We start from the raw sequence: 17,455 nt of genomic DNA on the forward strand, positions 1-17,455 counted from the left end.
GTTTGCCAGAAGCGGCTTTGTCATGCTGGCCACATGACCTGGAAGCTGTACGCCGGCTTCCTCGGCCAATAACGCGAGATAAACGCCGCAACCCCAGAGTCAGTCACGACTGGACCTAATGGTCAGGGGTCCCTTTACCTTTACCTTTAAGGGGCTAGTGGACTGATTTCATGCTAGCCAGAGGAGGGAAAGCCTCCTCCATGTGCAGTATATGAAAGCCAACCTCTCTGCCAACTGTGTTGACAGAGAGGGACAAAGCTGAGGAATTGTGACTTTCCTTCCACCTCAGACTGGCAGAGAAGAGATGGAGAAATCCAGCCCGTCTCTCACTAACTCACTGGCATGGAATTCTGTGCACTTGCTATCTACTGATACCTGGTGACTTGCTAAATACCAAGTTTTAGAATTCTGGCTTGTTCCAAACTTCCTGGTTCAGAAGAAACAAGAAATTGTGGTTGATTTGAGCCTTTTTAATTTGCTTTAATTTGTTTAATTTACAACCCATGCAAAGGGTCAGCACACACAGGCAGAAAGCTGGTTCACAAAACAAATTGGCTTATTAAGTCAAGACATGATCATCTGAACCAGCTCACTGTTTCTGATTTTAGAAATATGTGGTTTTATTAAAGCCTCCCCGCATTTAATTCCCATGGATAAATATGTACTCATACATGCCCTCATGATATCACAATTTTCTTTCAGAAGTGGAGGTGGGAACAACCCAACTAATTCACAATAATCCTGTTCGCTGTACACAACCACTGGGAAGAAAACTATTTCTGTAAATCTTACTTTAAACATGCATATAGTGAACCACTTTAGAACAGTCAAGACACCAGACAGAAAAAACAAGGACTGTTTTCTATAAATTGGTTCTGCTTTTGAATGGGTAAAAAGTGGAACGCCTTTCCACCTCTTTGCTCAGCAGCAAAATATTCACTATCCATAAGCAGGAAGGACAGAAGCTGCTTTTCTTTTTATTTGGTTAGAAAGGCACAACAATGCCAGTGTCAGGGATATAATAAATAGTCATGTATATAATAAATAGTCATGTACACAAACCATTTTGATTCAAACATTTATTCACTTGCCCTTAAAATGAGATTGATAACCTTAGTCTGCTCTTTTGTATGAAATCCCATTGTCTGTTTTCATAAGAAGCTCTCAAAAAAGAATAGTGTTCATTCCCAGACAGTTCTCTATTTAACGCCGCTTAGTCAATTGTGCTGTTCTTTTTTGTGGAGTATGTGACAAAAAACCCCGACTTTATCTTCCATGAGATAAAGTCAAGTGCATTGTAAAGACATAATGGATCAAATTCACCCCTAGAGTAATTCTATTGAGCTTTCAGCCTCTTTTACACCATACCGCTTGACCTGCATGCTGTGAATTATTCCAATCTGCATCTAATTCCAGCGCATGCTTTTTTTTCGTGTCTACTCTTGTTTGCGAACAATGATTTGTTAAGATTTCTATTTAAGGTTACTTGTTCACTTAAATGATCTGATACAGCTCTCATAAAGGTACACTCTGAATTTATTTAACCTTGGACGTCTTCTTTTCTTTTTCCATTCAGTTTATATAAGCTGGTGAATATTAATCTTTGCTTAAACCACCATCACCCAATATTTTGGGACAAGTGTGTCACATATGAAGTCCAGAGTATGACATAGTGCCCCTCTATTGTGCACTACTGTGCCACATTAATCCAGCCTGTGCCTTGGGGTAAACCTGTATTTTATAGTGGGTATTAGTACTTTTTAAAGTTTTTTTTCCCTTTTTAATTAATACATTATACTCAGTCCTATTTTTCTAGAAAAAGAGGTGCCACAACTTTGCAAGAATGCCTCCCTTGTTCTCTGCTGGTGCAGAGGGCAAACAAATCATGTTCGTCAGGAGAGACTTTGGATCTGGTGGACCTTTCACATTCACCCAACCTTTCACATTCACCCAACTGGAAGTGGGGGGTGGGCACATCAGCCCTAGGGTTGGTGTACTTATTTTCCCTCTCACTGAAACCAAGAGAGGAGGAAACTGCAAGTGGAAAGTAGGAAAAAGGGACACTGTTGTCTACCTTCCACTCTCCGCACACAAGCTCTACAGGGGTATGAACTGGGTGGTTCCTCTGCCCCATTCTCCCTCCTGGCTTCTTACCCCTTCTGATCTAATAGGGTTGCTCCACCCATTAAACGATTTGATAAATAAATATACTAAGCCTAAAGCATAGTGTGAAACACAGCATGGTGCAGCCAGGGACTCTCCTGCTCTTGTCCAAAAGTGCAACTGACTCTTTCGGGTTCTGCTTCCATGCTACCTATGGTTTAAATCCATGAATAAGTTATTATGTAAACTTTTATTGATTGACTGATTGATTGACTGACTGTTGTCTTGCCAAAGGCAAGGTGGTTCTTTTAAAATTAGATTGAGAAGCAATAAAAAATACACGAGTGAGAAGATTAAAGATTTTATTCTAAAACAGCAAGCAGTGTATACATACCAAGCAAGCACTTCAACCTGCCACTTGGAAGCCCTCAAGAAGCGGTGAAGTGACTCCCCGAGGTAGCCTCAGTTTGGACGGCCCTGCAGCCGATCAGTCCATGCACGAGCTTCCAATAAACTCTGCCTAAACCGCCCAATTTTATAGATAGCCTCTGTGGCTTCCAAGACTGGCTACGTGCAAATCATCCATTAGCCACCCTCTCTCAATGTCTCACTTTCTCAAAACAATGTCCAACATCAAAGATGGTACCCAGCATTCTCCTCCACAACTGATTAAGGCAGTTGTGGGGGGGGGCTTCACCTCCTCCCAACTTTCTCAGGACATTAAAGACTATTCTCACACCATCAAAGAACTTAACAGGAGCAAGAGGGGGAAGGAACAGAGGCAGGAAGGGCTCTGTGTTAGACCACTAACTCCTCGATACATTTTTGTCTTCTGGATGCATTTTCCATACAACTATACAGACAACCTATCCTGGAAATATGACTAGTATTAATTTTTTTCCATTCACCGTATCATAGAATTGAAGAATTGGAAGGGACCAGGGGGCCATCTAGTCCAACCCTCTGCAATTCAGGAATCTGTTGCCCAACGTGGGGCTCCAACCCACAGTTCTGAGAGTAAGAGTTTCATACGCTTACAGTTAGTAAACTGAGCTACCCCAGCATTTCTTTCAGAACAGAATATATTAATTTGAATAAATATTTAAAGATACATTTTTCTGCCCTGCAAAAGTAAAATGAAAAACTCCAGGCCACACAGAAGCAGCTCGAGCTACTGCTCCTCCTCACAAGTTGTAGTGAAAACGGACTTTTTAAAAGAACTAAACAAATTCATGGCAGATACAGTACTATTAATTAACTACTAGTCATAATGGCCTTATCTTACTTCGTGTATCAGATGCAGTATGTCTCTGAAAACCAGTTCTGGGGTACCCAAGCATGAGCACTATTGCATTCATGTCCTGCTTGATGGCTTGCCATAAGCATTTGGCTGGCCACTGTGAGAACAGAACATTGTATTAGATAAGCTTTTGATCTTATCTAGCAAGACTCTTCTTATATTCATGCAAACATTGTCCCTCCCAGAAAACGGACATGGATGGCACAGGGGGAGCCATCACATGGGTTCCTCACGTTGAACCTGGGATTTCTCATGTTACACTCATGGTCTGTGAAGGAAGAATATTGCAATGACTTCCACACTACAGAGATGTTAATATTGAGAATATATATATGATAATAATAGTATTGGAGAAAACTGGATATTGAAACCTGCTTAACCTAAATCATATATCCCAGTTTTACAGCGGCCCTTTAAAGTACGCTTCACACAGAGTATACGCAGTCAGAAGTTGACCTGGCTAAGAAAACACCACCAAGAGCGTAGGGTATTATCTCCCTTATATGAAACCCCTTACTAGCTGCACACTTGTAAAAGTATGCAGATGAAAATACAAACGGTTGGGTTTCTTTAACTGAAAAACTAACTGACTCTAAAGAGACTTTAAACTAAAGATAAATGCTTTCTCTCTTAGCAATGTTACCTACCCACTTTCCAAACCTCCCACAAAACTCCCATTAAACTACCTGAGAATTAACAGCAAACTAGCATTATAACTAAGCAACTCTCATACTAAGATTCAACTGGGAATCTCTTAAACTGAGAACAACTGAGAGAGTGATCTACTAAGAGATGAATCAAACTGAAAAGATCTAACTAAGAGATACAGAAGGCTTTCTGGCAGAGCCTTATATACAAGAAGCAGAGCCCACGCCTGTGAGCAATTAACAGAAACACCGGCACCTGTTTCTCTTAAACAGACAGTATTTACATTAGACCGGCTATAAAGTAACTTGACTATTCAAAAAATCCAACAGTCAATGGGGCTCAGTATTCTAAAGGAACAGTACTTCTATTTGAATATTCTTGTAATGCATCTTTTGACAGCTAAACTGTCCTTTTTTACATACAAAAAGAAATTCCACAATGCATTTGCAGGGGACCACACAGCACCATTTTTGAAAGACTGCACCTCATGAAATTAGATCAAAGTCCAAGAAACTAATGGACATGTTACCATTATTGTCCATATAAAAGATGCTGAGTGCTCAGTGGTGTCACCTTTCTTTGAGGCTGCAGCAAGGAAATGCTTCAGCAGCATGTGGTGGCAGTGCATGAGTCCATTAGTGATGCTTCATTTAGAGGTCAACATATGAACTAGCTCTCAGTTTATGGAGCTAAGGCAACAATGCAATATGGCTTGTGTTTCACTTTTTCTTCCACGCGCAGAATGATGTTATTCATTGTATCTAAAGGCATTATATGTTTCAGGTTTGACTCACACAAGGGCTTCTGGTGTCAACTCTTGGAAGAAGGAAAAACAAAATGTCTTGGAAAGAGCAAAGGCAGAAAGTACCCTCCAATGGATTCTGAGGTAAACTCTTATCAGTTGCGCTGTGGATAAGATCCTGCCAAACATAACATACTTCAGAGTGATTTCAGTGAAAGAAACCTTAAGTTCATACTTAACTCTTTCCTTAAAATGAATGGGACTTAAAATAACTTAGGTTGAATTGTAATGTACCCAGTATGCCATTTACTTCATTTGCAATTAATCCATATGGATTGTTGTAAAAATTAGCATATTTTTATTGAGAACTAAGCCTCTCAGCAAAAGCACACAAAGGTTATTGTCATATGCAATGTCTTGATTATTCAGATTTTTGTATTACTTGAAAAGGACCAGAATTTTAATTAAATTTATCCTAAATTTAGTTAATTTATTCCTAAATTTGTTAGGAATCAGGGGCACAAGTCCTGTTTCTCAAATGAAGATATGAACACTTATATGCATGAGGTGGAGCCTTGATTGGACTTTAGGATTCAAGCACCAGGGAGGGGCAGAGGATAAGGATTTCAGGGTCACAAACACAGACACAAGGCACAGGGGGAAATTTGCTCATTGAATGCTTGACTTAACATCATAGATACACCATTAGGGGTAACTACTACACATAAATCATCCTAAATACAAAGCTTCTGGAAAACTACCTCATATTTCAGATCTCAGTCTTGCAGGTTGTTGGGAAAAAAATGAAAAATGTTTACTTAGTTACAGCATTTATACTTTCCCCTTTAGCCAAAAAGACTCTGAAAGCAGCTTACAATTGGTTCTAAGACGGCCCCCTGTCCTCAGGCTCACAATATAAAAAGACATGGCACATCAGGGGGAAAAGGAATGAGGGAAGAGGGGGGAAAACAAGCTCAGTCACAAGTTTTTAAAATTACAGTTCTTAAAGTTACAATGTCAGAGGCAATTCTGTTTTCTCCTTGATAGGGCAGCCCATGCCCTAATGCATTCTTCATCCCAGATCAGACCTATATCAGTATTGCATACTGCTGTCCTTAAGAAATTGATTCATTGAAAGATCTTTTATGTTGTATATTTACAAATAATTGGATAAACGTTCTCATTTATTCATAAATGATTAAAGTGTGATCAGTGAGGGGTGGGAGACTTTTAGTTTTTATTCACAAACATGGTTTTACAATAAAGCTCACTACCGTGTAGAGAATATCTTACACAATATCACATAGATTTTTATTGACTAGGTAGAATGGCTCCACAAATTAAGGAAAGACACTGGAATTGTTTCAATACTCTAAAACTAGATTAGGGTCTAGGGACTCTAGGCAATCAAGCTAGATCCATTACTACTATTTAACCTAGTAACGTGGACAAAAGATCTGTGATTGCTTAGGACAGGGAGCCAATATAGTACCCCCCCCCAGATGTTGGTGAATTACAGTTCCCATCATTCTTAACCTTTGGCCATAACTGGGGCTGTTGCTGTAGTCAATGATATGTGGACAGCATTACTCAGCTACTCCTGGTTTAGGACTACTAAAATGATCCAGGATAAGTGAAATATACTACCACACGTTAAAATGCTTTCCCCTCTATCAGGTGCATACTCAAGATCATTAAATGTGAGTTAGTCTTGAACCACCCTACAGTCACAATCAGGAAAAGTAGGGGAAGGGTGATGCAGGATTAAGATTACACTCATAGTACAAATGTGTTATCCTCTAAAATAGGAGTCAAACATGTGCCCCTCCAAATATTGTTGGGGCAGTATCCAACGAAGTAGTTCCATTTGTACTTCTGGCACAACAGAACTACCTCTCCCTCTGTTCTCCCCCAAGCTCCATACATCTGTTCTGGGGATTCCCCCAAACCTTTGGACTCCAACTCCCACAGCCCCAGCCAACATGGCAATGGGCAGGGGCTTGGAAATCATAGTCCAGTGGCATCTGAAGGACCACCTGTCTAGCTCCAGGACCAGCATAGTTTGTACAATCTTGAGAGGTTGTTGTGGAAACAGGACTCGCTAGCATTAGAGAACAATTGTAGTCTCACAGAGAAGGCATGGGAGGGTTGGATCTCTTTGGTAACAAATCTTGTAGCCCTTAGGTCTCCCTCTCAGAGACTCCAATACTGCCTTAAGCTTTTGGAAAAGGTTCTGCAAGTGCAGCTCCAACTGCTGGAAATGGAAGCTGTGTGTGCAGGAAACATTTTTCTGTGTAGTGTCCAGGGGTGGAGGAAACGGGGTGTGGTAGGGGTGGTCTGCCCTGGGTGTCACCACTAAGGGTGTGTGTGGCAGAATGCCGGGTGGCACTCACCGCAGGGCCTGCAGCGTGCTTAAGCCACGCATCTCTCCAGGGAGTGATGCGGTGGCTTAGGCACCCACAGGCTCCGCACTGCGTCATACGGTCCACCTGCCGCCTCCCCCCTCAGGTATAGGGCAGCTGAGTGGGAGGAGGCAGGCAGACTCTTGGAGGCCCCGTGGAGCGTTCTGCCCTGGCTCGCCCCGCCCTGTGGGCGGCTGGCCCAACCCTGGGCGCTGGGCACATGCGCCACCCCAGGCACCTGATCGGCTTGCTCTGCCACTGGTAGTGCCATTAGATGGATTAAATCAGGCATCCCCAAACTACGGCCCTCCAGATGATTTGGCCTACAACTCCCATGATCCCTAGCTAAGAGGACCAGTGGTCAGGGATGATGGGATTTGTAGTCCAAAACGTCTGGAGGGCCGAAGTTTGGGGGTGCCTAGATTAAATTGCCTGTGTCTTAAGTAATTCAAATGCTGATACTTAGTTCCAAATGTAATTTACAAAAAAATTGATTGAGTTCAGATCAAGATAAAGTAAATTGGAAGACAAAAATATTATAGACACTATAGTATTTCCCTAAATAAAATGTTGGCTTTTGTGTCCCACAGTGCAGGGTTTTTCTGTCAAGCTACTACAGAGATCACAATGTGGAACTCTCAAAGCTTCTACACAAGTTGGGACAACCCCTTCCATCATGGCTGAGACAGGAGCTACAAAAAGTGAGATAGCATTCGGGGTAAAGCTTCTAGAGAGAGCTCTTCTTCACTCCAAGTATAATCAGACCTAAAGTCTCTAGTAGCTACAAGAAAGCTGTTGGGAAATCTGTCTCTTCAAGAGAACAAAAATGTAAGGCTTGTGCCATATGCTGGCAAGTGGACTGTGAAAGGGGGTGCACTTGTGTCTCTGGAAGTGCATGGTATTTCATTACAATTTCTGGTTTCATGGAGGTTACATAGGGAAGGTCATATGGGCCAGCTCCCACTTATTTCAATGGGGCTGGCACAAGAGAACTTCTAGTGGGTTGTGCCTATAACTTGGTGTGCAAAGGTGGAAATAAAAAGCAACTGGCCTAAGTTTCAAAAACAACAATATACAACTGTCCAAAATCATAATAAATATTTACAATTTTATATATTGTATTCATATCAGTTTAAGAATATTGTGTCTCATGTCAGTTCTGTAACCCACTGTCTGCCTGCTGAAGTTTCTTATTGTTTGATTACAATGCTGTGTCTTTTTTAAAATGAGAAAATACGTAGCACAAAATGCCAGATGTATTCCCCCTTTGCAATCTGATTCAAAGCACTAAACTAGGTTTTTTTAAAAGTCAGTTTATGTCATTTAGGAAAACAACATATGTGGGGAATGCATCATAGTATTCAAAGAAATGATATTATGTATTTGAGTTGAATGGCTGAATCTTTTCACCTCAATTCATTGAACTGGGAGTTGCTGGAGCATTGGGGAACCTGTCCCTTCCTGAACAGATGATGGATGGAAAAAGTGCTGCAGATGCTCTACTTGTAGAACAGCATCAGAAGTGCATGTCCAACCAGGGCTTCTAGATATTTAAGATTTTCCTGAAGTACAGAAGATTCTCCCAAATCACAGTCTTACACATTCTATTCACCTTTTACTGGATCAGGGTCTTTGGCCAGTGCAGGAAAAATACTTAGGCATATTTTACAAGGCTTTGATTGTTTCACTTGGATACCACAAACAAAAACCCTTATGTTGTTGAAGCAAATAATTCCAAAAGAATTAAATCCAAACTTGTAAAATATTTTTTTAGGTTTGCAGGAATAAAAAATCATGTCAGTGAAATAATTGTATTTTTTTTTAAAAAAAATTCATATCCTTTTTTGGTCAGTCTTTTGCCATTAGCTAAGCCGATTTCCCATCCCAACTTCCCCTCCTCCTGCCTAAAATTGGAAAAGTTTCCACTGATTCACTAGTCCTATATCAGGCAGAGAAAGTGGCAAGTAGCATACTCATATCTGATTTGCTTTATTTACGTGTTCTACATACTTTGGATTTCTTAGGTACTATATTATGCATTGCTTTAGTATTTTCAAAATGAACAGATTCACAAGCTATGGAAATACATTTGGAGGGAATATCTGCAGTTAAGTTAATACAAAAAATTATTCAAATTTATTTTTTAAGCAATGAACATTATGCTGCTGGCCTAAAAAATTATGAACACAGTTAACTTAAAAACTGATGATGAAATTTCTGAAAGCATGTAGCTCTGATAATTAATATTTTACAACACTATGATGACTAAATGTGTAGCAAAGCTAGACAATATTATGAACCAAGTTTACTCTATTGATATTTGGCTCAGGGTACTTTGAAACTAAATGGCTAGATCTCTAACCAAATATATCAAAATATTAGATATAAGACAGTAATTATGCACCATTATTTTCAGTTCGGTTTACTGGATGTAGCATCACCCAGCCAAGGTTAAGCACTGTTCAGTCCGAATTATTTTAATGGAAAACTGCTCACATGCTTAAATGTGCTTGGAGCCCCCCCCCCCCGATTTAGGAAGCACTACATTGATAAGGGAATCTTTTAAGGCAAGCCATTAGTCCTACTCCTTACCTTTTTGTTAAGTAAAGCAATAAACTGAGTGCAAATGGCCCCTTTATTCAATATGGAAATAACAAGAGCTCAGATTGTATCTCTGTCATTACCACTTTATGAACAAATATACAATTTTTCTGAACAACCACATGTATGCAGTATCCTTTCCATCTGTGAAGGATTCTCTGCAGAAGAGTGCTTGCTTTCTTCCTTATCCTGTCATACAAAGCTATAATAGGTTCCTCAAATCTACTGGTTTTCAAACTTTTGCTTGACATAAGTAGAAGCTTGACATTACTCAAAGAAAGATCCTTAGTGGCAGGCAAGTGTCCTTGAAAGATAATTTGATGACCACAACCAATCTTCTGAAGCCAAGTATTGGTTTTAGGCTGCAATCCTATACCCACTTATCTGTAAGTCTCAATGGAGCTACTTTTGAGTAGATATGTATAGGGCTGCACTGTGAAGAATCCAAAAATTCAGGTAGGCTTTTTATACCTCCTACTTGTTTAATGACTGCACAAACAAATGCCAGAATATAGTCCAGCATAAATCTTTACATATTTACTTTAACATAGTTATTGTGAAAACTCATGGAAGTGATTTTGAAAGTTGGCTATCTGAAACAGTTGTGTCAGTAAAAACAACAACAGTGTGATTATTTATAGGACATCATTATTAAAGGAACACACACAAAAAGGGAAACAAACAATGAAGTAAACCAAGCAACCCATGCAGTTACGCATGGTTCTGCTGCAGTATTTGCCCAGTACTACACATGAGAAAATGAGGAGTGGAACTAATATTCAAAATATATTGTACAGATTATCCTTATTATTGCTGGAAAATGTGAAGCTTCCTCAGGAAGAATAAAATAGATATTTCAGTGTTTATAGATGTAATATTCTTCTCATTCACATTGAATGAAAATTGCTGGAAATGTTTTTCTCAATTTTTTTAAAATAAAATAAAACTAGACATTATTCTGATAGTGGCATGATTTCTGCTGTGCAACAATAAACTCTGATAAAAAACAGTCTCTCCACTTTCTATTGACTTTATTCTAATGCAGTTTCTTTTACTGTTTGACATCATGTTATAACGTACCATAGAAACAGCTGCCTCAGAGATTCTTTTTTTAAAGTTGCCTGCTGTTTCCATGTGAATAACATTATTCTGAAGGGATCTTTGTTTTACTGCCTTGTCATTTTACTATCTTTGATGGCAGAATTTTTCAAGTTACACATCCATAGTATAACAGTATTGTAAAGGGAAGCAATACAGAAGTCAATAAAAGTTACTTAGAACAGTGATATACCATACTGAAGAAAGCCCAGCATTTTCACTATTAAAAGTGAGAGGGAGAACAGCCTGGTGTTTTCTAAACAATTTAGTTTTTGACAGCACAGCACAGGAAACCGCCATAGCTCAGTAACAGAATGCATGTAGAAGGCTCCATTTCCACTTAAAAGTAATGCAGTGGTACCTTGGTGCTTGAACTTAATACATTCCAGGAGCCCGTTCGACTCCCAAAACTGTTCGAAAACCAAGGTGTGGCTTCTGATTGGCTGCAGAAGCTTCCTGCACTCTAGCAGAAGCCGAGTCAGACATTCGGCTTCCGAAAAATGTTTGCAAACCGGAACACTTACTTCCAGGTTTGCGGCATTAGGGAGCCAACTTGTTCGACACCTCTGGATGGTTAAATGAGCAAAGCCACATGGATGTATCCAGTCCAGCAATTTTTTGCACCATCTATTACTGATATTTACATTCAGAAAGAAGCAGTCCATATCACAGATGAAGATCTACTACTACTTGATCTCCACGGCCTGGGTCTTTCATGAAAAATCATGTAGCCTATGTACATTTGTCCATCTTAATAGCCTCTGCTCTTAACTTCCTTCTTTATATTATTATTTATGTCTCTCCTTGGCATCAAAAAAGCCCTGCTCAAATTGTATTAAGTCATAAGTAAAGACATTCGTGGAATTCCCATACAAATTTCTGATTTCCAATGATTTTTGTTGAAGTATTGGTGTTTGGGGCTCTCACCCACAATCTGTGTGGCAGTTCAGGTTTTTATATTATTTCAGTGCAATTGAACAAAATCCTTAAGGCAAATAATGGGAACTCTCCAGTGGCACCCCCACCCTAAATTTTCCACTCTGAGGAAGGGCTGTTCCTTAGTATGAGGCATTATTCTGCTATGGCAAATATTGCTTAAGGAGTAGTAAGTTGTTAAAACTGTAACAACTTACTGTACTACTATTTAACTTTAAATAGCATTTCCCAATGTCGCTCCTACTCTTCTGGGCCAACGTTCCAATCTCTGGTCCTTCCTCAGGGGAGGGGATGGGAGAGAAGGACTGGGGTGGCAAAGCTTAAGTTCTTTTATTTAGTGTATGCTTGGGGTTTTTGTCATTGTCACTTGCAGAAGTTCTCTTTCTTTTGCTTGTTATGTTTCCTTGGTGGTGAGAGGTTGGGGTGTGGTTGATCGTCTTTGGTTGACTGCAGTGGGATTTGTTTGTGCGTGGGTGAGGGGTGTTGTCAGATTAAGTTAGCCATGTTGAATCGTATGCTGTCAGTGGGTTATGAGCTCTTTCTAGTGTGAGTGGGCATTGTTATCTTGGAAGGTGTTCAGTAGGGCCAGTTCTGGGATGACTTCTAGTACCTGTTTATTTTGATTATTTCTGGTATGACTGCACACACTCCTTTTCTGACTGGGTCCTCGATTACTTGGTTTGGTGGGATCTGCTGGTTCAGACACAGCATATGTCTGAGAAGGCCCCACGTGGGATCATGGGGAGGTGGTGCAAGGAAAAAACTGTTGTGACATTGATTTCTTTGCCAACTTGGAAGCTGTGGTGGGATCCAGAAACGGCAACCTGGAGCCCCACTGACCACTTACCGTAACTGCTCTCTTCTCCATCAGCTTGGGAGCTTTTTCTGAGACACTTGCAGGGTATAATAGCATCCTTTGTCGTTTGAACATCTTTATCAAGACGCTAACAGATCTGCCTGCCTTTGATCAGTTGTGCTTCAAGGGAATTCAAAGGATCTTACAATAGTCGTCTCCTTGCAGGAGCAAGGAAGCATAGGAGAAACAGATGCACCACAAGAGCATCTTGGATGGGATGGCTTTCAAAGAGGGCTAGACAATTGCATGGAGGAGAGGCCTATCAAAGGCAACTAGCCGTGATGGCTATGCTCAGCCTCCCCTGTTAGAGGGAGCAATGCTTTTGAAAAGCACTTGCTGGAAGCCACAGATACTCCAAACGTGTTTCACAAGGAACCCTTCCTTCCCTCTGCCCCTGTCCCTGAGGGTTGTCACGTCTCTCTAGGGATTTGGCTAGAACAAAGTATATGTTGGGGAAAGGCTCCCTCCCTGCAAAAAATAATAATGGAGGAATCAGCAGGCGCCTGACTTCCAGCCAAGCTAGTATCTGTCTGGCGCATGAGGGTGGGGGACACAAGAAGGAAGCATTCCTATCCTGTAGGGCACTCAATTGGCATTTCCACCTACCTGAACTCTAAGCCTTTCCCCCTTTTGTTCTGGCCTGTCTCTCTCCCAAGGAAGATGCAAGCTCTTGCTGGAAGCCACTGGTGGGGAGAGTGTTACTATGATTCCCAAATGTTTCAGAAGCATCTTTTTGTTCCTTTAGCTGCTTGATATAATCATAGCATGGCAGGGTTGGAAGGGATCCCAAGGATTTTCTAGTCCAACCCCCGGCAATGCAAGAATCCTGCCCACAGCCAGCTCTGGCTGGACTCCAAACTCCAGCCTTCTGGTTACCATTGCAATTCTGCATAGTGTGGAGAAAGGGGAGAAATGTGTTGCTTACACTCTCATAACACTGATATGAGATCCGCACCATGCAGCCCTTTCAATAACTAAAGTCTAAAGGGCTCTCACAAGGAGGATGGAGCAAGCTTGTTTTCTCCTGCTCCAGAGGCCCTTAGGGCCTGAAGCAGTGACTCTCCTTCCTTGGAGGTTTTTAAGCAGTGCTTGGATGGCCATCGGCCATGGATCATCTAGTTGAGATTCGTTCATTGCAGGGGGTTGGACTAGATGACCCTTGGGATACCTTCTAACTCTAAAATTCTATGATGCTATGTTTTAAAAAGCATCCAATGCGCCTTTAAAGCACATGACTTCCCCTGAAATTATTCGTGACATTGTTGCTTCCCTCGCACAGACCTACAATCCCCAGAACCCCTAACAAAACTACAATTCCCAGGATCATTTGGGGGAAGACACCTGCTTTTTAGAACAGGGATGGAGAACCTGCAGTTTGCTCACCCCCATTTCCTAGAAACCAGGAATGGGAAGCTCAAGTCCTTCTAACAGTATGGTTATAGGGAGCAGTGTGTATAAAATATTGAATGTAATAGGGTTATTAAAGTAATTGTATCAGAATTATTATGGGAATGTTAAGGTGGGAGGGGGAAAATGAGATTTTTGAATTCTGGTAGTGAGTGATGACTGGATGATGATTTGAAAGGGAGTTTGAATTCCAGTTGAGAATCAGTTGAGAGCAGTGGGTTCTGGAGCGGGTGGTTGGGCAACTAACTACAGTGGTACCTCGGTTTATGAACACAATTGGTTCCGGAAGTCTGTTCATAAACTGAAGCGTTCATAAACTGAAGCGAACTTTCCCATTGAAAGTAATGAAAAGTGAATTAATCCGTTCCAGACGGTCCGCGGAGTAAGCGTTCATAAACTGAAGCAAACTTTCCCATTGAAAGTAATGGAAAGTGGATTAATCCGTTCCAGACGGGTCCGCGGAGTACTTAAACTGAAGCGTTCATAAACTGAAGCATGGGTGTAATTGGTTCCGGAAGTCTGTTCATATACTGAAGCGTTCATAAACTGAAGCAAACTTTCCCATTGAAAGTAATGGAAAGTGAATTAATCCGTTCCAGATGGGTCCGCGGCGTTCGTAAACCGAAAATTCATAAACCGAGGTGTTCATAAACCGAGGTTCCACTGTATTCAGTTTAGGATCAGTAGTCTAGTCATCGTTGTTGTAATAAAGCAGCATATAAGATAAAGAGAATTTGAGGCCATAAGCTCAGGTACACACATCATCCTACAATCATTTAGTGAATCATCCATACAGTCTCTTTTAGTGAGGGTGCAGTACCTAGGATCTGCACCAAACATTGATATTTTTTGCTCTTTTCTAGTTTCATAGGTTTATGTTCTGGTTCTAATGATGCAATGGGGTGGGGCTCTTTAAATACTGGGGGCTGCTACACACTCCTTTCTTCTTTAGCACATGCACTGTCTCTTTCTTCAGGTTCTTCAGTTACATTTGTTGTGAGACATTGGTGTTATATGCAGTATAGGGTTGGGAAGAAGAGAGAGCAGCATACAGTCAGCAGAAGTCGTTGGAGAGCCTTGGCACATCCACATTTTAGCAGTGACAAAAATGAAAGGAAGAAGTGATCAGTGCAGAAGTGAGGCTCACAGCTGACTGGCAGCTTATTACATATGAAGTGAAGAACAGGAACAACTTGAGATATACATGACAATATACTTCTTTTTCAATATACTTAGTCAATCTGTGTCTAAATCTTCAACACCATTAATACCAGAGGCTATGGAGTATCCCTTGGAACATCCAAGTGGGCTAAGAAATTCTAATGAATTCACTTCAATTTATTCTAAAAGCAAAAAAATAAAAACTTGAACAAACTGTTTGGCTTTAAGTAGAGACAAACAAAAATAGCTAAAACCATCTACATTATATGTGTAACTCCAGAGATTATAGCTTGTCTGCAGCAGCACTTAATGTGACTACATATATGGAACTAAGCTTTAAAATTCTGGTTAAAGTGCAGTGCTTCCAGTATCAATTGGAATGAAAGCAGAAACTGAAACCATCCCTACAGCTCATCAACTTTTCAGAAAGCCTCTACAAACAGTGATGATCAGTCTTGTTATTAAAGCACTTGGGTCACAACCCAACATTCTAGAAAGCATATATGTGCATCAAGTCTCTCTTTGCCTTCGGGGAATACACACACTGCTCAAAATTCTGGGGGGAAGGCATATAAATTTGGATTGATTAGTATACTAATGACACCATCAGCCTCAACAACTGATTTGCAAAGATGGAATATTTTTTGTAGTAATAAAAGGCATCACTATTTTCAATAATTCTGCTCAGCTTGATGAATCATAGAATCATAACTATAGAGTTGGAAGACCACAAGCATCATCTAGCCCAACTCCCTGCTAATGACCAGTACCTCCCTCTGACAAGCACAGCCAGGTGCTAAACCTTCCAAATCTGAAGCTGCAGAGGTAGACAGATCCTCAACATCTCCTCAAATGCGAGGAAAGTTGGAAGCTGTTTGGCAGTTGCACAGCCAAGGCATCTGGAGAGTCTTAGCCTCATAGGTCTCAACTGGCGATCCTTTCCTGCTGCTCCCCAGTACAGTAAAGGTGGGGAAACAGAATGTGCCTGTTGGACTTCCCTACCTGAAGGCCTTCAAGCCCACTTCAAACAGGGACTCTCTACTCACCTGCACCCAAACTCCTTTTCCTTCCCTCCGGCAAGGGAGGATGTTGAATGTTCCTGCATAAAGGTAGTCAGGGCACTTTCAAGCAGGGATGCCCAACTAGCAACTCTCTCCTTCCAGCAGTAATGCGCATTCTGGAATGCCCTCTCCAGCATAGCACAGCTTTTGCATGGTGGGGGGGGAGGGGAGCATGAGGCTTGCTGGAGGCTGGGGCAGCAGGTTCGGTGCAAGTTGCGACTAGCAAAAAAATGTAAATTATTGATTACTGCATTCCATATATGGAATATATACATTACAGGCATTTAATACATAAAAAGTAACTGCATTATTTAAATATGTAAACATTTCCCCTCAATATTTGGTCAAAGCTATGATGCAAAAGCACCATCCAGTGGCCAAATTTATTTCCTACTACTTATCAGTGTTTAAAGTTTTCCGAGTACGGTATATTGATTGAAAAGTACAGGAGCATCCACCAATCATTGTTTATTTGTTTAAATGTATACAGTACTGCAGTGTTTCCCAACCAGTGTGCCTCCAGATGTTTTGGGACTACAACTCCCATCATTCCTGACCACTGGTCTTGCTAGCTAGGGATGATGGGAGTTGTAGTCCCAAAACATCTGGAGGCACACTGGTTGGGAAACACTGCAGTACTGTATCCCGAAAGGATCGCTGTTTTTTTAATGTTTCTCTTGACTAGGATGTGTTTGATGGCACGAATTTCTCTAGTACCAGACTATTTCACATATTACATCACACAGAGATCATGGGTTTCCCACCCCACAACTGAAACGGGTTCACGGGGCTCGATGTGTTTTGCTTAACTCGCTGCACAGTAAAACGAATACGTTATCTGTCTCCGATTCGTTATTGGGAACTACTTTGGAAACAACTAAGAACTCTTCTGTAAAGGCACCAATTCACAAATCAATTCAGAACTACTAACAGGCCAGCTGCGTCACACGTACAACCCATTCACACGTTGCTTTCGCGATAACGATTGCTTTAGCTTAACAGCAGCGCGCCTCCCCCAGTAAACTACCCTACCTTCTGTGAAAGTAGAGGTAGGTGTGTGGCCTCAGCCCCACTACGTTTATTCACGTAGTTTCAGAAAGCTCAATGCAAGTACGACTAGTTTGCCAATTTAAACCGCTT

At 41.1% G+C, this 17,455-nt stretch overlaps 1 protein-coding gene across 1 annotated transcript in view; it reads left to right on the plus strand.

The window, feature by feature from the left end:
• Positions 1-16,162, plus strand: part of LOC118083364 (bifunctional heparan sulfate N-deacetylase/N-sulfotransferase 3) — a 75,507-nt gene extending 59,345 nt beyond the window's left edge. The window contains 2 exon segments of the mRNA XM_035111661.2: positions 4,835-4,937; positions 7,786-16,162. Of these exon segments, the coding sequence (XP_034967552.2) occupies positions 4,835-4,937; positions 7,786-7,905 (223 nt within the window). The 3' untranslated portion in view covers positions 7,906-16,162.
• The last annotated feature ends 1,293 nt before the right edge of the window (positions 16,163-17,455 follow it).

The sequence above is a fragment of the Zootoca vivipara genome, chromosome 9, assembly GCF_963506605.1.
Source record: "Zootoca vivipara chromosome 9, rZooViv1.1, whole genome shotgun sequence".
Lineage (NCBI taxonomy): Eukaryota > Metazoa > Chordata > Lepidosauria > Squamata > Lacertidae > Zootoca > Zootoca vivipara.